Source organism: Rousettus aegyptiacus, unplaced genomic scaffold, assembly GCF_014176215.1.
Source record: "Rousettus aegyptiacus isolate mRouAeg1 unplaced genomic scaffold, mRouAeg1.p scaffold_m13_p_12, whole genome shotgun sequence".
In the NCBI taxonomy this organism is placed as follows: Eukaryota; Metazoa; Chordata; class Mammalia; order Chiroptera; family Pteropodidae; genus Rousettus; species Rousettus aegyptiacus.
In genome coordinates this window covers 76724829-76750412 of record NW_023416287.1, presented here as the reverse complement: position 1 = coordinate 76750412, position 25584 = coordinate 76724829, and the positions used below count along the sequence as shown (strand labels likewise).

At 36.4% G+C, this 25584-nt stretch overlaps 1 protein-coding gene and 1 pseudogene across 5 annotated transcripts in view; one reads left to right on the top strand and one right to left on the bottom strand.

Moving 5' to 3' along the window:
* DYM (dymeclin) overlaps positions 1-25584 on the top strand; it is a 257018-nt gene that overhangs the window by 11663 nt on the left and 219771 nt on the right. For 4 of the 5 annotated variants that reach the window (XM_036230028.1, XM_036230032.1, XM_036230030.1 and 1 more), the window contains exons 2-3: positions 3499-3690; positions 24967-25019. In XM_036230028.1, the coding sequence (XP_036085921.1) occupies positions 3551-3690; positions 24967-25019 (193 nt within the window). In that variant the 5' untranslated portion in view covers positions 3499-3550. Of the gene's footprint in view, positions 1-3498; positions 3691-24966; positions 25020-25584 lie in introns of those variants that run through there. The other variant, XM_036230031.1, reaches the window with a different exon arrangement.
* Positions 4328-4446, bottom strand: LOC118610081 (annotated as a pseudogene).

The window sequence follows — 25584 nt, the reverse complement described above, 5'->3', positions numbered from 1 at the left end:
GAGGATATTTTAGTTTTTAATTTTTTCTTCTCTCAGAATCATTTGTTTTTTCTTTCCTTTCTTTGATTTCTTTTGGTTTCTTCATTTCATGTTAGAGGCTTTCCAAACAAGTGTAATCATTTTTGCTTGTCCATTCTTACTTAAGAACGAGACTCCCAAAATTGATTAGGAGCTGTCTCTGTGAGTGGATTTTGTTAAGTGGTGGGCATTGCTGTAGGTGGCTAGCCAGTTTTTAAAGGGGGTTAGTCCCAAACATCTGTATCTTTTCCCTGGATCCCCCTTCAGTTTTTCTTGAGACGAATCATGCAGTCTCCCGCCTTGGAGGCTGGGAAACCCCCTGTGTGACTGGAGCAAGCACACACTTTGACTTCATCCCTTTGTTTTCATCTTCTACCTCCTTACCCTTCCCGGCCTTGGCTTCAGAGTCCAGGCTCCAGTCAGATTTCTTTGGAGAGCCTGCACGTGATTTTCTGCCCGGCGGCAGGGGGGAGACGCACAGGTGTGAACCCTGCATCTTGCCCCCGTCTCCTATGGTGTTTTCTCCAGCTCTTTTGCCTCCTAGAGTTCCATGGGGTGGCCTGGCTTGCTTCTTGTTAGTGTCCCCTTTGGCAGATCGTTATGTTGGGATGTCCTCAGCTCTGCTGTTTCATTTACCACCCTCTGTCACCTTTCTATTTCCCACACCTCTGATTTTATATTTGTGGGCTTATATCTTTTTATTTTCGTTACTCTCATTTCACTGGAGTGGAATACACAACTGTACTTAATATAGCACTTGGGACATAGTAACCTTTTAGGGAATGTTCCATTGCTTGGTGGACTCATGGCACTGTGGTGTGTAACATGGCCTTTGGCTGGTGACCATTGCCCACTATTTCTCTGGTGTCTTGTTTCAACTATGAGGTTTTGCTTTAAAGGCTCTTGATTACAGATGATGTGCATGTATGTGTGTTATGTCTGTGTGATTTATGGATGGATTTTCAACCTAAGTCAGGACAAAGCGTACTAGGGTATCATTTGCATATTTTGAGAGCATGAGGACAGAATTTGAATATCATGGATTTTCAGATCTCCTAATGTTTATGTTCTATTTAAGGCATGTTAAATCAGGAGACAGTGAATCAGTACATATAAAAAGAAGGTATTTAATTTTATATATATATCAAATATTTCACAAAATACAAAATATTGAGTATATAATTTCTTGTTCAAAGTGTTGTTGTCACTCATGATGGTAAAACTGAGTTGGGGGAAGTAACTGATTGAAAAGTTGAATAGCAGTATAAGAGTCAGACAGCAAAACGAGGCATTATTAGAAGGGTAAATTCCAAATGAGTGGTGAAGATAATGAGCATCCTAGGATTACAGAGAAAGAAAAGAGATCACTCCGCTTAGTGAATACAGTTTAAGATGCTGTGGGACAAATGTGGAAGGCAGGTGTAAAGGCAGGAATTGAGGTTCACAGACCACTTGTATCGAAATTACTGTGAATGCTTTCTAGAAAATGCAGATGTCTGGGCTCTCCTCTGACATTCTGAATTTTGGGAGTCCAGACATTTGCATTTTTAACCACACGCTCATCAGGTGTTTTTTAGTGTACATTTACATTTGAGAACCACTGGTTTGGAGGGTAGTTGGGAATAAAGCTGGAAAGTGACCTTTCAAACTGTGAAGGGTCTTGAATGTCATTATTCTGTTTTTCAGGCAATGAATCATTGTTTTTGAGCTGCTGAGTGAAATGATGGAAGTGGTACTTGTACTAATATTAAAAATAAACTATATTTTACCTTTTACTTGGGTAAGCATACTCTGTGCTAAGTCCTTTACACAGTGCTTTGAATGGACCATTTTGCTTTATTGAACCTCAGAAAATCTTGAGTTGCTAGTACTATTTTCTCCATTATACAGTAGGGGTTTTTAAGTGGTAAAATGGAGATTCAGACTGACTCTGCACAGACTTAGTAGGGTCTGTCTCACAGTAGAACTTTTGGTCTTAATTGCAGTGCTGGACTGAATTGCCTGTTTTTTAAAAAAGAATAATAAATACAGTAGTTGAGTGAGCAAAGTGAATCAAAGTGGAGAGACTGGAAACAAAGAAACCCAGATACTGTTGTACTAAGTCATGTGAGATTACGGAAGCCTGTCTAGCATGGAGGTAGCCGGGATATAAAGGAAGAGACCAATTTAAAAGATGGTATGTAGAATTGTGGATGCTGAGAAGAGCCCAAAGGACTTGTCGATGTCATCGGAGAGTCATCTTAGCAGAGTGGTAAAGACCGGAGAGTCTGGAATTAGATTGCCTGGGTTCAGATTTTAGCTTTGCCGCTTACCATCCCTGGGACCTTAGGAAAGTTACTTAGCCTGTCTGTGCCTTACTTTCCTTATCTGTAAAATGAGAACATTGTGACTATCTCTGAAAATTGTTAATGGGGACAAGTGAATCAGTAATTGTACATTACTTAGACTGGTTTCTGACATATAAGTAATCAGTTTTGCACATGTTAAGATTGAGTTCTTAATTACATTGCATTAAAGGTAGGTCTTTTGAATGGTTTACTACTAAAAGCCTCAGGAATAACATGCTTCTCATTTTTAGTACAGACTTCTGTAAGATGTATCGTTATATACCAAATTATTGCTTATGTATTATGTAATATATGTGTGTGTGTGTGTATATATATACATATATATGTATATATACGTACATACATACGTATAAATAAAAACCTTGAGTTAAAAAACCTTAAGTTTTAGGGCTATAGATAGAGCTGATATTCCGGTCAGATATTGGGGACTAGGAGAGATTTTACAGTAATATCATGGAAGCCACTAGTGAAACCAGGAGGTAGGCTCAGTTATTGACAGATAGAAGAGGCTGAAAGCCAAGGAAGTGTTCCGAGGCACGGAGAGAGGGAAAAGCGGTAGGACTCTTAGGTGAGATGATTAGATAGCAGGTTTTTCAAGTTCCATTTTATTCTAGTTTTCATTGGTAAGCGTCTTGAGAGTTGAATGTAAATTGGGTCCAGCTTGTGTGTGTTTGGAAATCTTGGCATGAATCATTGCAGAAGTGATGCCATTGGGCTTCTGTTTTCTACTTTGCTTTTTGTGAGGGTAGGGTGCGGATGAAACTTTCTGGCAAGAGTACCTCAGAGGGTAGCCTTCGCTTAGCTGAACTTGTTCCTTCCAGGCGTTTCAGCTGCCTTGGGCACTGCCTTCACTGTTCCCAGAAGATAGTACCCTGTTGTTGCTGCCTAGGGGAGTGAGGTGTGCCCAATTTAAGGTCTGCAAACATTGATTCTGATTTTTGTGTTTGTGTTGGTTAAGATACATGTCAGTTCCATTTTTCTCCTTATAACTTTGTATCTAGTGTCTAATATATTTAAAAATAAAGAGATGTATATTTCCTTTAGTAAGTTTACAGTTCTTTACATTTAGATCAAGGGTAGGAAAAGTATGATTATTTTGAACAACTGTGAAATTTCTTTTCATTTTTTATAGGTTGTCGTGTGGAAATGAAGGTTTAAGGACAAGTTATCTACCAGATTAGAAGATGGGGTCGAACAGCAGCAGAATCAGTGATCTTCCTAAAAATGAGTACTTAAAAAAGTTGTCAGGCACAGAATCTGTTTCAGAGAATGACCCGTTCTGGAATCAGCTTCTCTCGTTTTCCTTCTCTGCACCAACCAGCAGGTAAGAGATCACTTGGAGATTGAAAATTCATATAGAGGGCCACATAAACTCATGCAGTATTCCCATTAAAAAAAAATTAACGTTCTGTATGTCCGTTCATCCATCTTTCCATCCATTGTCCACCTATTTATCATATGTGTACCAGTGGAAAATCCAAAAGGATGAGAAGTAGGACGTAAGTTTTTCTCTTTCTTTTCTCCCACTCAGCCACCTCCCTTCCCCAGGGATGAGTTCTAGTAGCAGTTTCTTTTGAATCCTTCTAATGATAGTACAAGCTTATTTAAGCATATATCTCATGTAGTTTTATAAAATTGTTTAAACACAAATAGTTAGCATACTGCACATACCTTGCTTTTTCTTTTTTGGTTGCTGTCCCTTGCTTTTTTCCCCACAGGTACATAAAATATATCTTGTTTGTATAAGCATATTTGCAACTGCTTTATTCTTTTAAATGGCTGCAGAGTATTTCTACAATATATTAATATATTAATCAGTTTTCTATTGGTGGACATTTAGATTGTTTCCAATCTTTTGATTTTTTTTTTTTTTTTTTTTTTGTGGGTGAAGTAACCCTTGGTTGACCTCACAGATTGCAAGGACCTGGTCAGTTTATAATCCCTTATTTTGTATTTTTTTACTGCTATAGTACCTGGCCTTCCTAGGTGGTCTCAAATCCAAATACTAACCAGGCCCAACCCTGCTTAGCTTCCGAGATCAGACGGGATTGGGCATATTCAGGATGGCGTGGCCATAGACTCAGTCTTTTGTTATAACCGATAATGCTGCATACAACATTTTTCATGCATACAAATATACTTCATTCCTTTTCATTTCTGGGAGATATTGCATTCTATGAAATACCACCCAACCCCTGCCACTGTTTTTTCCCCATGCTGATAACTTTTTTTGAACTGGGTCAGTTTTTCTCTAGAATGTTCTACCTTCTGTGTTTTCCTAATTGTTTCTTATATCTTGTAATTTTTTTTTTTTTAATTTCTTGTACTTTCTGTAAACTGGAAGTCAGATTTAAAGGCTTGATAAAGTTTAGGTTAAACATTTTTGGTAAGGTTATTTCATAAATGATGCTATGTACTTTGTATTATATCAGGATACAGAAAATGTGTGGTTTTATATTGGTCGTCCTAAGATTAATCAGAGGTTTGCATGTGTTTTAGCATCCATTGATGATTTTAGTTTCATTCACCTATTTCATAAGAGATAACAAAATGGCGATATTTCTAATTTGGTCTTTTCTTCTCCATTTATTAACTAGACTTCTTCTGTAAAGAAGAGCTCTTATTACATGACATTACTAAATAAAGATAAACATGTAATTCTTTTACTTTACCTACCAACTTTCAGTAACACAAATGATATAATGGTGACAAATAAGTCTGTATTTCCCCTCTCCCTTGACTTGAGGATTGGAAGGTCTGTCTCTCTGTCTTATGAAGGTTAATTAAAAAATATACACAAAACTCTCTCCCTCTCTCTCTCTCCACACACACACACACACACACACGCGCGTGCATGCGCGCGTGTGTGTGTATGTATGTTGTCTTTATGGTTTCAATTTGCCTTTAATGATCAAGGTTATGTTTATTTTTATATGTTTAAGGAGTAAGGATTATTGGTCTTTTTGTGACTTGTTTGTTCATATATTTTGGCAATAAATTTTAACATGTAATTTTCAGGTGCAATTGGATTGGGCCTTAGAAGTTTAACTTAGTTTGCAGTTTATGTGATAGCATGGGTGAGTTGTATATTATGTGAAGTGGCAACTTATTACTGCTTCTGAGATCCTTAGAAAATTAAAAGTGTCTTTGAATTGGGGAGAGGCCAAACTGGAGACGAGCTATAGCATCAACAAATTTTGGGAACTTTTTTCAATCCTTGAGGAATTGTCATCGAGTACCATGGTTTGTGTTGTAAGAATAAGACGTAGAGGAGAAAAAGGCACATAAAGAGATCATCATTTAATAGCCAAATAATTTTTGTTTTCACTGATGTAAACTGCAGTTCAATCAATATGTGCTCTTCTGAAAGACATTAAAGAAGATTTAACTAAGTGGAGACATGTACCACATTTAATGATTAAGAAGACCACCCTAAAAATGTCAGTTCTTCCCAAATGTACCTATAGATTGAAGGCATTTAGATAAAATCCCAATAGCTTTTTTGGGGGGTGGGCTGGAGGAAAGCATGATAAGCCGATTCTAAAATTTGAATGGAAAAGAAAAAAACTAATTATAGCTAATGCACTTTCGAAGAAAGAAGGAGGGGGTGTGTACTTGATTTATACAAAGTTGCCACTTCAGAGCATTGTAGAAAGTATGACCTTCTCAGCAAATAGTTATGGGACTAATTTGTTAGCCATTTTTGTCTATTTTTTACCTTCTAAGTTTGCCATAGTTGTGCTGGTGCCTTGCAGTTTGAATCATTATGGCTTTATAGTTTTGTTTTGGTTAATTACCTTTTTTTCTCAAAGGTCCTGTGCTGTTCTCATGTGTTTATTCTTTTTGTTGTCATTCTTTTTATTAATTCACCTTATGTTACAGAGAAAAGTATAAAGGAATCTTAGAAAGTGTAAAAAGCTGTAAGGTGAATAAACTGCACCTTGTCGGGGGAAATGTTTACAGAGGCTTCATTTGTAGTGTTGCATGTGCTTTTGGTTCCTTTGTCACTTTGATACTGCCCTGCCCCTTAGTTCTGATATTTAAAGTGTGACCTTTAGAACCTTGCCATTGAATAGGTTTTGAGGTAGCAGGTGCCACCTCATTGACAGAGTCAGGGATGGGATTACCTAGTTCATGAATTATTCAGGACTAAAATGAATCTTTGTAGGGAAGACCCTGAATCCAGACTTAGTTCTGAGATTGCTCATTCCTGGAATTCCTTGGATCCATATGTGCTGTCTTCAAGTACAGCCTGTTTTTTGCAGCCAAAAATTGATGTCTGCCAATTTTTTAGAAACACTCAGGCCTGTAGGACTAATCTGATTTTTTCTTACTATAAACCATTGTTGGCTCCAGAATAATCAGATTTTGTTAGAGCTTCCAGGCATGGATGCAGAATCTTATTTACACTCTTCAGTGTTTTTTAACTTTTCACCCTATTAAAATTATTTGTGAAGCAAAGGTCAAATAAATCAAGGTTAATTCAAGAACAAAGTTTAAGTAATATACTGTTTATTTTCCTTAATAAAGTATTTTAAAACTACTTACATGGCTGATTTTACTTGTTGCTAAGTAATAGCAAAAACAAAACACAAAACTGTGCTCATTATTTTTTGGTTCATAGGCATCTGAGTATCCCCACATGAGGGTATGGTGCATGTGAACACCAGAATGTGTCACGCTTGTCACTGAGGACTGCTGGACCAGACGCCTTTTTACTCTTTATAAACTGTTACTTATCATTCGTTTCTCATGGTATAATGGTAATGATACATAATGTCTCTTGTCCTCAGAGGACTGATAATCTGTCTGTAAAGCAGTAAGCAAGTCCAGCGAAGTGTGATAAAGGCTATTACAGAAGAAGTACAGAGAAGCATGAACACAGCACGAGTATCTCATTGCCTTAGTTAGAATAGAGCAGGGTGAGTCACACATTTCCCGGAAGAAGTGACATTTTTATTTCATTTATGTTTTGAAAGGTAATCCATTCCCATGGTTCAAATCTGAGAAGGTACCAAAAGGATATTTAATGAAAAGTCTTTGTCCCAGCCCTATACCTGTCACCCCTGTACTCTTTTCAAGAGGAGTGACCTTTAAACTGATTCCTCAGCCAGAGGAAAGGAGTTTGGGAATAGGAGAGGACTGGGCCAGGTAGCGGAACACCATAAAGAGGGCCCCAGTGGTGAGGAAGAACATGTCAGGTCTGAGAAACTGAAGCGAGGTGGTGAGGGGAGGAGGGTTGGGAGACTTGAGTGTTATTGTGAAAAATATTACGAAGTTTTGACTTTGTCCTAATACCAGTGGAAACCACTGAAAGATTTTCGTCAGGAAGGATGTGATCAGGTTTTCAGTTTTTTTGATGTTCTAATGGCATCATATTGCGGTAGTCACTCCTTCAGCAGAAATTATTCTTGACTACACAGTTTTCGTTTGGTTTTGCTGTTAAAAATAATTCAGTTATAAGATTGATATACACATTACAGATAAATAGAAAGTTAGAGGGTGCATGGATTCCGTGTGGGATGGCTGGGATTACAGGATTCTGGAAAGTATTTTGGAGAGATTAGAATCTAAACGGTCCCAAAGGGGTTGGCTGATTTAGAAGGGGAGCGAGCAAGGAAGGATTCAGACACGTTTGCAAAGAGCATGGACAAAGGCATTGAGGCAGGACACAGTTCTGTGTGTGGGTGTGGAACAGTGGGAGACACTAGCCCGCCTAACGCAAAGGGGGCCTGCTCTGTGAGCCAGAGTCCTCCCTTGCATTGGAAGATGATAGGAAGAGATGGAGGAGCCATGGTGTCTGTAGGTGGAATTTTAAAAATTAAAATTTTATTTATTTTTGTCTGAGAAGATAATACGTCCCTGTGTTTCAAAATTCAAGGGATTCAAAGGTTATAACAATGAACAGTCTCCTTGTTTCGTCCTCCTACATTCCGGGTTCTCTTCCCCAGAGGCAACCAGTGTCATCGGTTTTCTTAAACGTCCTTTTAAGGGATACTGCGTGCTGTTTTAGTCCTTTTGGGCTGTTTGAACAACACTGACTGGGTAGCTTATAAACAACAGGAATGTATCGTTCACATTTCTGGAGGCAGGGAGTCTAGGATCGTGGCACCAGCATGGCTGGGTGACGGCCCTCTTCCGGTCCATAGCTGGCACATTCTCTCTGTGTCCTCACACGGTCCAAGGTGTGAGCAATCTTTTGGTGGTCTTTCTAATAAAAGGCACAAATCCCATTTATGGGGGTTGTACCCTCATGACCTACTTACCCCCCAAATGCCCTCCTACTAATATAATATGCCATCACCTTTGGGAGTTAGGGTTTCAGCATGAATTTTGGAAGGACACAAACCTTCAGACCATAGCACATGCATATATAAACAAATATGCACATATAGCCTCCTCCTTTTAGACAAATAATAACACATACACGTTTCTGCACTTTGGGCTTTTTTTTTTTTTTTTAATTCAGTATGTCTTGGGGAGCTGTCTCTATATTAGCTTTCTCATTCTTTTTATTGATGGATCACAGCATATTACTGCTGACTATATCAAAATTAATAGAGCAATGTGTTTTTACCATTTAGATTTCTTTCAGTGTTTTGTTATTACATACAGTGCAGCAGTGAATAACCTTGTGCATATGGGTAGAGTGATCTTTGTGTTGTGAGTAAAGTATGACTAAATGACTTCCATTAATTCTTCCAGTTTATGTTGAAAGGATACGAGAAACAAGTGTAATAGATTGGGAACAGGTTTTAGGGAGCACAGAGTAAGCGCTTCCCAATGTAATTTTGGGATGTTTCAGAGTAAACTGGTAAGGCTGCTCAGGTCTAGTGGCCTAGAGGTGCTACAGGGTTTTTGGCACACCTGTTAGGAAGCTGAGGATTAGAGTTGTGATCCCTTGTAGGTTCTCGTTGAGTGAATTTGGAGAAAGTATCGTTTTAGGGAGATGACTTTTTAGGTAGGGCGGATGATAGATTGGAAAGAGCAGGAAAGAAGACACACGAGGGCAGGAAAACCAAATGTGAGGCAGCTGCAGTTGTGAAACCAGTAAGTGATGAAAGTCTGAACGAACTTCTGAGCCTCTGTAGGAAACAGGAAGTCCTGCATTTTTATAAAACTGATGTGATGTGCCCAGCTAACAGAACATTGTATAAGATAATATACTTTGAAAGTTCCTTTAAGTCGATATTTGATTTGAGATTAATACTGAATGAGCTTAGAGTACTAAGAGCAGTGCTGAGCATATAGTGGCAATTTATACTTATTAAGAATGAGAATCATTTTTGCTGAAAGGTGCAATGATTTGGGGCGAAGTCTAAAGAATGGGGGCAGTGAAGCATGGTAGGGGGAGAATAGATTTTGGACCAACTTTGTCTTGCATTTCAGCTCCACCACTTACTAGCTTTGTGAACTTAGGCAAGCTGCTTCATCTCACTGAGCCTGTGTGTGCTTCTGTATAATGGAAATCATAATACCCACCATGTAGGTTTGCGGGGAGAATAAAACACCATAAGGCATGTACAAATGTCTGACTTTCCTCTTCTTTCAAGGAGTAAATACCCATTTAACTTAAGAAAGAGCAAGTCTAGAAAGAGTTAGTCTAAAACATTTGAGGGATGAAAATAAACAGCAGAAATATAACCAATTTTCTGATGGCTGCTTTTATCCTTATGATTAAAAATCCTTTGACTTTTGGATTAATTGTTAAACTGTTTTAAAAATTAGGCCAGACACTGAGTATAGTAGTAATTTGTCTGTATGCTTACACAATATCCTTTTTATAAAGGCTATTTTTTAGAAATGGTAATGCATTATGAAAATTGTGTTATGTATACTGAGCACTAGATGGTGCTCAAATAAGGCAAGAAGGCAGCTTTTGGCACAATTACACAGTCACTTAAGCTCATTTTTCTGAGTACCAGAGTAATGCATGTTCATTTTTAGTACCTTAAATACAGAAAAGGCAGACAAAAGATAAAAGTAACAATCAGAAGTAAACATTGTTAACATTTTGGTGTGTACCCTTTCAGTCCTCTCATTGAAAAATGTTTGCATCTTATTCTACACAATGTTTCTTTAACTCGCATTTCCCTCATGTCAATGTTTTCCTACAACATAATTTTAAATGGTTGTAGAATATTCTATTTTGTGATTGTCCATAATTTATTTAACTAATGTTGAACATTATGGTTGTTTCTTGTTTTTCATGATTATATATCAAACTCTGATGAACTCCCTTGTAGTTCAGTCTTTGTAATATATCCCTAATTATATGAGTGCTTAATAATTGATTTGCTGGAAAAATAATCTTTTTTTAAAAAAAATCACACAGTTCTTTCATTTGTAGAGAAATTAGAAAATACAAAAACAAAAGGAAAATAGTCACATTCTCTCATTATATAGAGATAACTGCCGTTTATATAACTGTCGTATATATTCTTCCTTACATTTTTTTTAATGCACATACTTGTAGATCGATATGTATATTAATATCTGTCTCTTTTCCCCTCACAAATATGGGATTATACTGTATTACTGCTACATAACTTTAAAAAAGTAATGATTTATGCTCTATTTCCTTTTTAGTAAAGGTGAATTTATTGAATGCCTCCCTTTTGCCAGGCACTATTTTATAAGGGCTGGAAATCTTGCAGTGAACGTGAGGGCCCAGGTTGCTGCCCTCATGAAGCTTATATTTGAGTGGAGGAGTTAGGCAATAAACAAGTAAAAAATAAATAAGTCATGTCAGGAAATAATGCAATGAAGAAAAAAAGCAATAAGGTCATGGAGAGGGACAGAACAGGAGCAAATATAAGCAGATTTCTTTAAATGGAGGGTCCCTGGGGAAAGAGCATTTAAGCAGAGACTTTAGTGAAATCTGGGAGCGAGCCCTGTGAACTCTGGGGAAAGAGCATTCCAAGTAGAGGGAACAGCAGGTATGAAGGATGTCAAGCAGGAATAAGTCTGCATGTTGGAGGAATGGCAGCAGTCTAATGTGACGACAGCGAGCAGGCAAGCACATCCCATAGGGACCTTTGGCCATGCTCAAGATTTCTTACGTTGCGTGGTATTCCAGAAGCAAACATGTTTTAATGTCGATATTTGGGAACTGAGTGTAGTCTGCTATGATTTACTAACTCTTCTGTAATATGGAGAGATTTTCCTCACAGTTTGTTTTATTGTGGTAACATTTACATAACATAAAGTTTACCATTTTAGGTGTCTGATCAGTGGCATTAAGTACATTCCCAATGTTGTACTGTCATCACCACTGTACATTTCCAGAACTCTTCGTCATTTCATGCAGAGACTCTGTACCCATTAAGCAGTGACTCCCCATTCCTCCCCTCCCTCCACCTCTGGTAACAGTCTCTGTTCTATTTTCTGTCTCTATGAATTTGCCTATTCTAGGTATCTGTATGAATAAGTAGAATCATATAATATTTGTCATTTCATGTTTGTCTAATTTCTCTTACCACAATATTTTACAGGTTTGTAGCTTGTGAAAATTTCCTTTTTTTTTTTCTAGGCTGAATAACACCTATTGTATGTGTATACCACATAACTATGTTTTTTAAACTTCAGTGTGTTGTACTTCCTAAAAAATTCTTTTAAATGTCTTCTGTTTCTCTTCAGGATTGAGAGATTCCAATTACCACTCTAATTTTTCTTTTAGGGGTCTCTCTTACATTATGAAAAATATATACATTCAGCTAAGAGGCTCATCTACTGTAAACATCATCGTTAATTTAGCAGTTATTAGTTGAGCACTTACTGGGTGTCAAGAGCTGGGCTCATTGCCTGAGGTGCATTTCCTCATTTAGTTCTCATATCCAGTCCATGAGGCAGGTATTGTTATTGTTCCCGTCTGAGAGAAAACTGAGACCTAGAGAGGTTGTCCAAGGTCACATAGCTAGTAGCTGTTGTGGACCAGGTTTAAACCAGGTTTATGTAGCTCCAGAGACAAATTCTGTTGGCCATCATGCTACATAATCTCCATTTGGAAGCATAGTCACGGTTAAAGAGACACAACATCAAATTATATGGTACTCTGAGAAAAGAACTACCAGACTGATTATATAATTCACATCTTCAAGTACTTTCAGAGTATTAGGTCATAATAAGTACTTTATGTTTCAGTGCCATTATTTATGATGTAAATGTAATAATTACATTATTTACATTATTTACGATTAATACACGCAAGTTGATGGTTAATCTGACCAGTATTTTAACCTCGCCTCGAGTATTGTGTGTCTTCTCTCTGTTCAAGGGGAACTGCCTGAATGATCCTTTCTCAGAGTTTCTTGATTTGTTTCCACAGTTGAGAAACAGGAAAAGAGACTTTTATTGAATTAGGTCACACGTTTTTAACTGACAGAAACAATTAAGTGATTATAAAATCATTTTTTTCCTTGAATTTTTAATTCCTGTCTCTACTTCTATATTTTTATTCTTTTTGGCATACCTTATGTGCAACTTTATTAGAACTTTTCAAGTTGAAACCATCTGCCGTTGTTGAGGAAGGCCTGGGATAACTACCACACCGTCTTCCAAACCCTCTTCTAATTCTTTCATCATGGATTTACTTGAACGGTGACCAAAGTAGTGTACTAGGCCATTTACAAGATTTGAGACTCTTTTGGCATCTTATTTTCTCAAATTGAGGGACCAAAAAGAAGTTCAGTTTCTATATCTTGAGTCAAAACCTTTCTTTCCTGTTCTTTCATTGTTACCTTTCTATGCAAAATTATTTTAGAAGATGCTTGAGCTTGTCCAGGGTTGATCTCTTCCTTAAACTAAAACATTTGAATAAGGGGGCAAATAAGTTTTACTACAAGTGCACCCTTCTTTTCTTTTCTCACTGTGTTGGCTGTAATCTGAATTTTAAGTCATTTTTTCTGTTACTTTCTTGAGAAAATAAATGCAATATTATTTTGCATGGTAGTTGCTGAAATTTTGACACTTTAATAATTATAGTTTCTTTCATTTTGGCAGTTGAATGACAGCATATAGGATTGTCTGTGAAGCACATGAACATAAATACCTTTTTGGTTCTGCTTGGTGCATTAAAAATTGCTATAATAAATTTATGTGCAGTTTTTATCCTTTGACTTTTTCCTGTGAATAGGTCCTTTTAAAACATTAACATTCTCACAGTTTAACCACTGAATGGGTTGATTGTGGTTAGTTTTGTGAATGATTTCTGTAATTCTCTCTGCTAAGGTAAGAAAAAAGTCTTCAGAAGCACTTCCACACTTTTCTGAATGATCGTTGATTTACTCAGGTTGTGTTTTAAACTGACAAAATTCTGTATGATTTGTCACAGTATGTATGTTGTGGGCTGAAAATGACATTATTAATATAAAATGTCAATTTTGAAATCTTTTTATGGCAAAATTTTTATCAAAATGGATTTAAGTATTTTCAGTGTTTATTTTATGAACCTCATAATTATAGTCACTTTGATCAGCAAATTTGTGTTCACAAACCTATGTGTAATTTCACCCCCAACAGCTTTCTGCCCATCTGGTCTTCATTAATAGATTTAAACTGAATCTATCATCTTTTGTTATTGAGATTCACATATGAGATTGGTGTGCTTGCAAGTAAAATAAAACCAGTCTAAATTATTGAAAGCTATAAATTAGGGAATATGTAATTTAAAAATTTAGCTTCCTGACCAAACTATAGTTTATGATTTCATAGCAGTTACAACAAAGTCATCTATTGTCCTACTGCTTTCTGTATTAGACTTAAAAAAATTTTTCTGTTTTCTTCCAGTTCTTTATCATTCACATAAATTTTACATGATTTTAATCATAACATAGATGTAATTTTATAATGGAAATACATGCATGACACAACTTCTTCTAAGTGTATATAGAAATTCCGAGCAGTCAGTGCTAGTGTGTTAGATGGATATTATGTGGGTTTGCTTTAATAAAAAGTAGTTAAATTAACATTCATATCAAAAGAGTATTAACATTAACTAGAAGTTAGATATGTTTATTCCTATATTCTCAGCTTCTCTGTGTCACTCGTACAGTGAGGATACTCCTGTTTCCTCAACTTTTTAGGGTTTTTTAAAAAAGTGAGAATCAAAATGAGGAACCTTGAGTAGTATGTAAGTCTTAAAAATTGCAAATTGTATCTAATCAACAAATTTATCTGCAGATCAATTAATATGCTAAAGTCTTCAGGCACATATCTTTTATAGAAGGCTAAATAATACTTTTCCCAGATTGCTTCCCTTGTTGAAATACTTTCTTTATAATATAACATAAAAGTCAGTTTCAACTCAATTTTAGCCAAACAACCCCAAATTCTAAATCAGTGGAGTTCAAATTAATGAAGTATTGCTGAGTGTACTTGTTGCAGTATTTAATTTAAAAAACAAATTAGCTTTCTCTGTAGTGTAAACAGTTTTAAAAAATTTGATCTTATGCGGGAACCCAAATACTTCTATATTTGAGAATATGATTAGACTTTTCAGGTCGCAGTGTTGTTCTACAACCAATTGGTAAGCTTATTTTCTAAGATTATGTATTATTCAATCTCTTTTTTCTTGCTTTAATTCCTGAGAGCCAACACCATGGCCTGGCAGTGTCTCTTGGTACCTCTTATAGTACTTAAAAATGAAGAATGAGATTGTTGGGTAGGTGGAAAAGAAAAGAGAGAGTTGAAAAGAAAAAAAATCATTGCATGGTAGAAACTGCTATACAGCCACAAACAGTTCATTCTGGTGCTAAATATATTGGCTCTACCATATAGGACATGGGTCATCAACTAAGTTATCAGCCTAAGTGTGCTGCTTCAGTTAACTCCAGTGCTGTTGTAGCCTGTCTGACCTGTTACTCCAGCTGCTAAAATATTGTAAATAACTCTTACATGTTTTCATGTGTCACAATTAATCAGGAATAGGTCTTTAGTTTCTTAGATGACCTATTTCATATATTTATTTTGGTTGTGGAAACTTGAATTCTTGAACTACAGGCTTCATGTGAAATTAACTTCTTTTTCCCTACCAACAGATGTTCTTTCTAGTTTATTTGTCAGTTTTGGAAAACTGCTCACCATCTCACAGTGGTACCGTGTTGATGAATGAAGGGATGCATGCTGTAACACTCAGCCTCCGGTCTTTTATTTTCTCATTCACAAACTAATGGCAAAGTCTCTGTGAGGTTGTGGTGGAGAGCAGATCTAACCATCAAGGCCAGGGCTGTTTCTCTTCTCTCCTTTCACCTCGTGAATTGTAGCTGATGACATTTGGAGACATTTTTTGCATGAGTGGTTGATATAGTCAATCATCTATTTTTATAACGAAAAAATATTATCCACAAGTTTTTAATACTTGCTAATTTTTTTTCTATCTCAACTGAACATTGCTATATCCTCTTTGCTATACAATTCTTGAAGTTAAGGCCAGAGTTATTTGTCATTCAGAGGATGGTAATACAGAGTTTCAATCCAAAGAAGTTAGAAACTGTCTGTATAATAGTTTTGATGTGCCCCATCCCTCATATTATATAATACAAATGACTGGCTGATTCAATGAAAGAATTTAGGTGGTATGATAGAATTTATTTTAAATTTATAGTGGCATGTTAATAATTTGCCAGCTAGATGTCATACCCTTTGTGAATTTCTCTCTATAGGCCATTTTAGAGGGTAAAAAATCTATTTGTTATAAAGGTTCTTATCCCTGCTTACTGTCAACACATGCTTACCTGAGTATAAGCTCACTGGATACGGGGTAAATAAATTTGGGTTTGGATTTGGGTTTATAAATTTCCAAATTTAGCATTACTTGTTGGCCAATAAGCCACAGTTATGCACTTTTGGTGGGAATGGTAATTGGTTAAATCTTTCTGGAATGTAATTTGCAATATTCGTCAGAACAAAAGTGTTCATTGACCTAGCAATTCCAATTCTAGAGTTTATGTTGATATAAATGGACAAGTTTGGAAATATATATAGAAAGATATATGCGAAGATGTCCATTGCAAAGTTTATAATAGCAGAAAATTCCTAGCAACCTAAATGTCCACCAGTAAGGAGATTAGATAAAAAAATAAGCAAACAAAAATAGTGGGTCTGCTTGCTGGAACAATATGCAGTCATTAAACATAATCATATGTTTATAGACATGGAAAAAAACCCACATATAACTGGTTAAAGCCAATTATAAAACCATTCATAGAGCATAATCTTTTTCAAGCAAAATCATGTATATGTGTGTATTTAAAACAGTATATATTTATAAAACTCCTGTATAGCTTATATAGCTTTATGATTCAGTTTTTTTAAACTTGTTATTTTTACATAATTGTAGTCACAGGAGGTTGCAAAAAATGTTCAGGGAGGTCCCTTGCATCCTTCACTCAGCTTCCCCCAGTGGTAACATCTTGCATAACTATAGTTCAGTATAAAGACCAGAAGTTGACATTGGTACAGTCCACAAAGGTCATTGTGATTTCAGGAGTGGTTCTACGTGCACTCGTGTGTGTGTGTGTGTGTGTGTGTGTGTGTGTGTGTGTGTGTGTACTCTATACAGTTTTATCACATGCATAGGCTCGGGTAACCACCACCACAATCAAGATACTTATAACTCTCATCCCAGCAAGGCTCCCGTGTGCCTTTTCTTCTAGCCACATCCATTGTTCCACCCTTCTCATCTCTAACCCTTGGCAGCTGCTAATCAGTGTTCCACCTCTATAATTTTATTTAAAGAAAGTTATATAAATAGAATAATACAATATGTAACATTTTGACGTTGGCTCTTTTCACACATTGGCTAGTGTCCTTGAGACCCATTCAGGTTGTTGTATATATGAGTAGTTCATGCTTTTTTATTGTTGAGTAGTATTCTCTGTTCTGTATGTACTATAGTACCCACTTGAAGGACATTTTGGATTGTTTCCAGATTTTGGCTGTAGTGAATAAAGCTGCTGTGGACATTTGTGTACAGGTTTCTGTATGAACATTAAGTTTTTATTTCTTTGAGATAAATACTCAAGAGTGCAATTGCTGAGTTGTAAGTGTATGTTTAGTCTTACGTAAAGCTGCCAAACTCTTTTCCAGAGTGGCCATATAATTTTACATTCCCACCAGTAATGTATGTGGGATCTAGTTTCTCTGCACCCTTGCCAGCATTTGATGTTGTCACTTTTTTTTAATTTTAGCAGTTCTGATAGGTGTGTAGTGTTACCTCATGCTGGTTTTAGCATGGTTCGTTTTTATAATAATATAATATAAAAATCATTTCTTTTTAGAAAAGAAAAATTACCTAGATTTAAGTTTTTGTTCTGCCACTAATTAAAAGTTACTTAATACTGAGAAGTTTTGCTGGGTGAATAAGGAATATTGATTCTTTTTGTAATCTGCTAGGGTTATATTCCTATAGTAAAACATTAATGTAAATAAAATCAAAGTAGATCACTTACAGTTGTTTGATACAGCTATTTGAGGCTATTTCAAAGTATAAAAGTACTCCAAAAATTACTAAATTATGTTTTATACTTCCCTTTTGTTTCATGGGAGAACAAGGGAAGACTGCCAGATTACTTGTACTATGGATGTATTAAAGAATAAATGAACACTCGTTCCTCAATTTACGCGGATTATTTGTTCCACGTCTTTTTTTTTTTTTTACACTGAAGAAAACTGCGTAGAGTCCACCAGTATGAAAAAAAATACTAAAGAAATAGGCCAATATAAATCATAAAAATATTTATTTCACATATTTTCACAAAGAATGCTAATGGAAATTCAGAAAAAAACAAAATAAATTTTATTCTCTGTCAGTGTCTGTACTGTAATCTAAAGCAATCAACCTTCTCCTTTTAGTTGGCACGAAGTCACTATCTTCATCAATTGAAATATTTGGAAGTCCTACTTCCGTTTAATTATTTATGTTTACGTTTTTGAATGATCTTTTCCAGTCCCATCTTTTGCTGAGTTTTCATAAATTCTTCAGTATTCACTGAAACATTTAAAAATATCTGTCAAAATTTTAAGGTTCATGGGATGTTTGAATAAATATCTAGAATTGCAGTTTCCAGTTTTGTGGCCGATTGAAAACTTTTGTAAATATTTTCTGCAGTGAATGAAATTGTTTCAAGGTCACTGCCATATTCATTAGCAGGATGGGCTTCAGATATTAAGTGAATTAATTATCAGTTAATTCATGATCAACCAGTAATTCATTAATATCATCTACGTTCAAATTGTCAGAGCCTCCTTCCTGAAATTTATTCAATAAATTAATAATGCCAGTTAAAACATCTTCAGTTGTTGGAACCTGGTACAACCGTTTTTGGCCATATTGCTTTCCAGCAAGCATTTAAAGTTGATGACTTTGTATCACTCAAAGCTAAAGCAATATTCTTGATACAACTTAAAATTGTGTATTTATTCCAGGCTTCTGTAACTGTAAGTGATATATTATCTTCACGTTTATTAAAACTATAATTAAAACTCCATTTAATGTAATTTATCTTAAAGGTGGAAATAATGCCTTGATCTAAAGATTGGATCAAAGAAGTTGTGGAAATAATGCCTTGATCAAAGAAGTTGTATTTATTTGGATGTTCTAAATTGTGTGGATGACTAGGTGCATTATCTAAAAGTAAAAGTATTTTAAAAGGAAGACATTTTTTTCTTCATAGATTCAGCTTCTACAGCAAAACATTAGTAAAAGCAATCCTAAAAACATCAGTAGTCACCCATGCTTTTTTACTTGCCATCCAAGGAACGAGAAGATCATTAGTAATTGTGTGTTAGTAAATATTAGTTGTTTGTTTCTTGCTGAGTTAAGCTATTGTTTTTTAGAAAGAGTAAACACTATTAATCGAAATGAAAAGGAAAGAACCATGTAAAATGAGACCATGTAAATGGTAGCCACATATAAAAAGTCCAAGTAACCGGGGGTTGTGGGGGGAGGGTGGGAATATCTACCGCGTATAAAAAAATATATAAAAAATTACTGTGTAAATCAAGGGATGGGTGTATGCAGTTGACGGTTAATATTTATAGTTTTGCTTTATTGTTGTTGTTGACTTAGAGAACTTATATTTATTGAGCTATATGCGGGTACTTTCTGTACATTGCCATATAATCTTTAAAACTATCCTGTGAGGTGGTGGCATCCTTTCCTTAATTTTACAAATGAGGAAACTGAGATTCCCAAATTAAGTGACTTGTGTAGGTCATGCCAAAAGGAAATGAGAAAGCTGGAATTTAAATATGTGGCTTCAAAAATCTGTATTCTTTCCATTATACCAGGGGTGTACATTGCTTTCGATATAGACAACGTGACTGGGAATCCACGCAACCAGTGTGCGTGGGTTTGTTAATTGACAATGATGGTTAAGTTACTTACTATCTTAACCAGAGGTGGTACACTGGTGCAGAAGTATTGAAAATGACCAGCCCGTGAGTCCAGTGGGTGCAGACACTCCATATTCTTCCTATTTTTTCCCTGTGTTCCAATTTGGTATGTAACCTTAGTGGAATTAAACTAGAATTTATAAAGATTATATGCTTGACTGTGTTCTGCTTTAGTAACTGTTAGTGATTTTTCCAAGTTTGCTGACCCAGCACTTGGCAGCAGCGGTTAATTATAGTGGCTGTTGTGCTACATGGTTAGGCTTTATCACATGTACTGTAGAGGCATTATTACTGTTATCTTTTTTTGTTTTTTTGTTTTTGTTTTTTTTTTGCTAAAAAGTCTCAAGATAGTTGTAGCCAGGGTCAGACATTTAACCATTGTATACCTGGGGCACCTTGCTCTTACTGCAAAAGTTTATTAGAATGTGTTTTTGATTCTGTGCTTAATGGCTTCCTGTTTTATGTAAGATAAAATCCAAACTCCTTAACATGACATTAAGGTTCTTCACTCTTCTGCTCTATTTTACCTTGCCAGTCTTCTCTGCTACCTACACTTCCCCGTTACTTAACTTTGTCATGATATATGTTGGTGCCCTTGTCAGAAAGGGCATAGTGTACATTGATTATTTGAGATATAACTTAGAGAAATAATTTAACTGTGTTATTGGTATTCATTGGGGAATTTTGTAGAAAAAGCTCTTATAGAAGCATGTGGAACATGCAAAGTTGAGGTTGAGATTGATGACAGACCTCTTCTTAGGGAGAATCTCTTCATGAAATCAAAGTAAGGGAGGGAACAGACTTAGAATGTAGCCCAGAAATGGCAGTGGTAATGTTTAAAAATTTCTCTATAGCTGTGAAAATTTTAATAATCCCTTCCTTGCTGAATTATCTTCAGGGAAGCCCATCGAAGATTCTTAAAACTGTGGGAAAATCCCCAGACTAATTTCAAATTTTCTTGTGGTATATGTGTGTGTGATTCGTGGGCATAGCTCTCCAGTCCTGTAGGTCTCCTTATAAATTGGAGTGTCACCAGCAAAACTGAAGCTCCTGTTCTGTGACTCTATTTATGTGGCTGCTGGAATGATGGTGGCCAAGCCCCAAGAAGGAGGAGCCTGATAAAGCTGTCACATCCAAGGGTTGTTTCAGACAGAGCCACACCATTATCTAGATTTAGTTCATTTAGCAAAAGTTTGATTAAGAGATTACTAGTTTTAATTATTTATCCCTAATCTCCCATTATTGACATTTTTCAAATTAACCTGTAATTGTGGAGTTTACTTATAGTAAGTTTGAAGTACTCCGAGTGGTATTAGTTTATTTAATCTGTATTCATATGAATGTTTGACTGTGGCCTTTTTACCCCCTATTTTCATGCTTCCAGTGCCCCAGATCTACCTTCAGTACACCATTCGGTTTCTAATTGTAATTGTCTTGGAAACATTGGCATATTCTGCAGTACCATTTTAGTTTTATTTACTGTAAATGATGATTTGTTAGTTGCCTGTTGCCAGGACATCTGAGCTCATTTGTTTAACTAAAACTGCTGCGCATAGATGCCTGTAACATGCAGCGAGTTACCAACCACCCCAATTGCTTGCCACCTCATTTTAACTCTAAATCAAGCAAATGAGAAAGAAGATCCTTAAAACGTTCCAAGAAGTTTAGAAAAATTGGAGGATGGAGGGGTAGGAGGAAAGGAATTCTGTTATAACAATCAGTGTGTTGCTTGTGGCATTGGGTGTACCTGGCTGATTTTTTTGTTGAAATAATGCTTCAGAGTGCAGAAATTGCAGGGACCCTGCAACAAACAGCTCTGCAAATCCTTTATGTGATAGGTCATTACCAAGTGTTTGGAGGGGAATGCGTGGGTGAATGAGAGATGTTTTCCCTGTTCTCGAGGAGTTTATACTCTGCGCACGCCATAGTCTTCTGACCCGAAATGGTGATTGTTTAGGGGGGCAGTGGTTGTGGTGCTGTCTCAGTACATGGCTGAGTATAGGGGACCCAGGCCTGATGGGCCTAATCACAGAACGGCAGGTGCTGCTGGCTGGCTTACCACAAGAGGGAGATTTCCAAGAAAGTTGGGACAATTCCCAACTTTTCCTGGTCTCTCTTCATCCTTGAATGACAGATCAGACTGCTTCAAAAAGATATATTATTTTTTCATTTGGAAACACATGTGTCTTTAAAAATATTTTAATAAAAATGTTTTAAACTTGGGGTAAGAGTTTTTCTTGAGGGCTGGAGAGAATGAAGTGTTTCTTGAACAAGGGGAAGTAATGAATTCTGTCCATAGGTAATGGCATGTCCGACAAAGGCCTTCATTCATTCAGTGCATTTTTTAAGTATCTGCTTTGTACCAGGCTGAGAATCCTGTGATGGACAAGGAGCTCACTATCGGGGGTGGGGCAGAGACAAATAATTGGGTGGTCTTGCTAGTGTGTGCTTAGTTTTATGATTGGGTGCTTTTAGGGCAGAGACTAGGCGTTTTACCTAATCTTGGGCGATTAGAGAAGGTTCCCTGGAAGAGGTGATGTCCAAACCAACCTCACTAATACATGTTGGAGTTAATCCTTTTTTTAAAAACTAATATTGTCTTAAAAATAAATCAGAACCCTGTGTCGGTTTTTGTTTTGGGAATCCCCAGTACTTTTCTGTTGAGAACAAGGTGAGAAACTGAACTCCGTACTCTAGCCTTTAAGTATATTCCTCCAGGCTTGTAGTTTGCCATTCCTCAGTGTTGATTAACTTCTGTTCTCAGAACGTGCCAGGCTCTCTGTGACTGCCATACTTATGCATACATTATTCCTTGTGTCTGTAAAGCCTTCCCCTTTTGTCTGCTTGACTGATTTCTCTTGTTCCTTCAGGACAGACAGTTACTTCCACCAAGATGCCTTCCTTGACACTTCCTAGGGTAGATTGCATGTACCTCCTGTGAGCTCATGCACAGGCCTGGGTTTGATCTTCGTACTTCCCCTGCACTGAGTAGTCTGCTTCTTCGTTCCTCCACATAGTCTGGAGACAGAGGCAACATCCTTCACATAGCCCAGCATGTCCTGGGCACCTAGGCAGTATTTGTTAAACAAACAAATTCAGGAACTTTTGAGGGTTATAGCCACGTGTATATAATTGAAGCTCTTGGTCCCAACCAGTTTTAAGGGAGTGTTATTGACTGAAAAAAGTAGAAGCACCATGCATGTGGTTTAGTTATTAACCTCATAAAGCTCTTTACAATCTTTTGCATTTTATACTTTTTTTTTTGCCTGAGTAACCAATAAACTGAGTAATTCATAGTTCCCTTTCTTGCCAACTACTAATGTACATTATTAAATCTGACCACAGTGACGTATTAATTAGAAGTCTTTTGGTTATTAACAGAAATCAATTTGATTTAGTATATGCCAGAGAGAGAGGCTTATGTGATGAAAAGACAGGGGTGTCTCAGAATCCAAGATCAGAACACAGCCAGGCTTCAGGAAGAACTGGTCCCAAGGACTGGAAGTCCGACAGGAATCCCGAGTGCCCTTTCTGTTTATCGCTGCCTCTCTCTGCAAAGCTTTTATTCATCTCTCTCACCAACCAGCTTTCTCTGCTTCTCAGTGGGTGGAAGATGGCTTCCTATAACCCCTCAGCTTTGCAGCCAAGTTCCAGTTATAGGAAAACCTGTTTTTCCATCACAATTCTACATTCCCCAAGACTCTCGTGTGGCTTCCATTAGATGTCTATCTCTGAAACAGTCAGCTGTGGCCAGGGAGTGGGGCCATGTTGAGCAAGCCTGTCTGCCTCTGCTCACCCCTGAGGGGAAGGTCGGAAGATAGAAGAAAGGATTGGGAGAGAGTTGTGAGGCTGGCAGATACTAAAAATATCTAATATGGTGAGAACAACTAGATACCTGTAAACACTTTACTGTCAGATCATTTCTAGGTTATTTTGGCTAAATTTTAATTTTAGGTGAAGCTTAAAGACTTAATTTTGAAAACATATTTATCTCTTTGAATACGAATATAATTTGAGATTCATAAGGTAATGGCATATCCACTAAAGTGATTAGTGGGTCTTAGTTTGTATGTATGTATAATGCTTCTTATACATGACACTGTCTTCAGTTTCTTGGAGACAGGTTCTAGAACAGCCCTAACAGATATATAAGGTGAAACATACATGTAATTGAAAGTTTTATGGTGGCCACATTAAAAAAGTAAAATAAAACAGGTGAAATTAATTTTAATATTTCTTTTAAACCAATATATCCCAAATATTATAAATTCACAAATATAGGATTCATAATGAAGTATTTTTTATTCTTTTTAAATCTTTGAAATCTGGTGTGCATTTTGTATTCTAGCACATCTCAGTTTGGACTAGCCACAGTTCATTCACACCACATGTGGCCAGTGGTTACCGTACTGGATAGTGTCGTTCCAGAGATAGCTAAAGCAATTAGTGTCCTTCCACATTTCTCTAAAATTTTCTTGTCAGAAGCCTTAATGCTTATGGATAGTTTCTTCTTTAAAAGTGTGCTTCATCAGAAACAGCAGTAAATCCTGGGGGTAAGGATTTTTAAAGTAGCTGTGGAAGAGTTGCCCATTTGGAGAATTTGCTCTGCCATGTATATTGGCAGAAAAGAACACATGATTTTTAACCCAGTCACCAGCCTCTAAAGCTGGTTCTTGTTTGTCCTATATCTTTGCTTATCTATATTTCTTCCTTTCCTTCCTTTCACACCCATTAGGATGGATGGGTGGCAGGGGCAGAGGGAGGGGAGGAAAGGAAAAGAAGGGAAGGAGGGCAACTCTTCAATGGCTACTTCAAAAATCCCTGTCTCCTAAACATAATGACATTTTTTCTAAATAACTGTACTCCCATGATCACTACTGCCCTTGCAAATGGGCACATGGGTCTCTGTACTTTGGAATGTCTTTATTGAAATTTCTAAATACCCCCAACCCCTCCCTTCCTCCCTGCCCCAATACCTGAAAGGCAGGGTGCCCCAAGCTCTTCTCTTTTAGGAATCTTATGTTGAGAATTATAGTAAATTTCCTAATTCCATTGAAAATAGAAGTTTCATTTTATTTTGTGGCTTGTTCACCACTGTATACCATAATTTGCTTCTGAATTATTTTTCTCTGTTTTTATATATTCATTTAACTGATGACTGTACATATTTAGTGTTATAATTAATTATTTTCTTTTTTCTCTGTAGTACTGAGTTGAAGCTCTTGGAGGAGGCAACTATTTCAGTCTGCAGGTCTTTAGGTAAGTGAGAAAAATGATTGTGTATGTGTATATGTATGTGTGCATGTGTATATGTGTATGAGCATTTATTTGAAATTTTCTGTTATAAATTTTGATAGTGTAACAATAATTGAATTAATGAAGTGATTTATTCTTGATGATGATAATAATAGTAATAATAACTACTTCTATTCATGGTACTCCTTGATGCCACTAGAAGGTACCATTCAGTCATTAGCAGTAAGACCCATATGTGGTTAATTTGCATAGTGGTAATAGACTCTGCTAAACCATAGATTCTCTTTCAGCTTATTCTTTTTGTGAATTTTGAAATGCAGAGAAAAAAAAACAAAATATTAAGTTAGTTTTATGATTGCCTGGACAGTTCATGTAAAATATAGGATCTTTTGTCCTGTGATTTGTAAACTGTTTGACTGTATTTGCTGTTTTTGGCTATGTTAACCAGAGTAATTATTCCTCATTAATATGAAAGTAGATCAGGAAGTTTCTCAAATTAATAATAACAAATTGATGTTATTATTTTATGTATGGTAAAGCTCATGGGCTCTGCAATCATTTTATGACC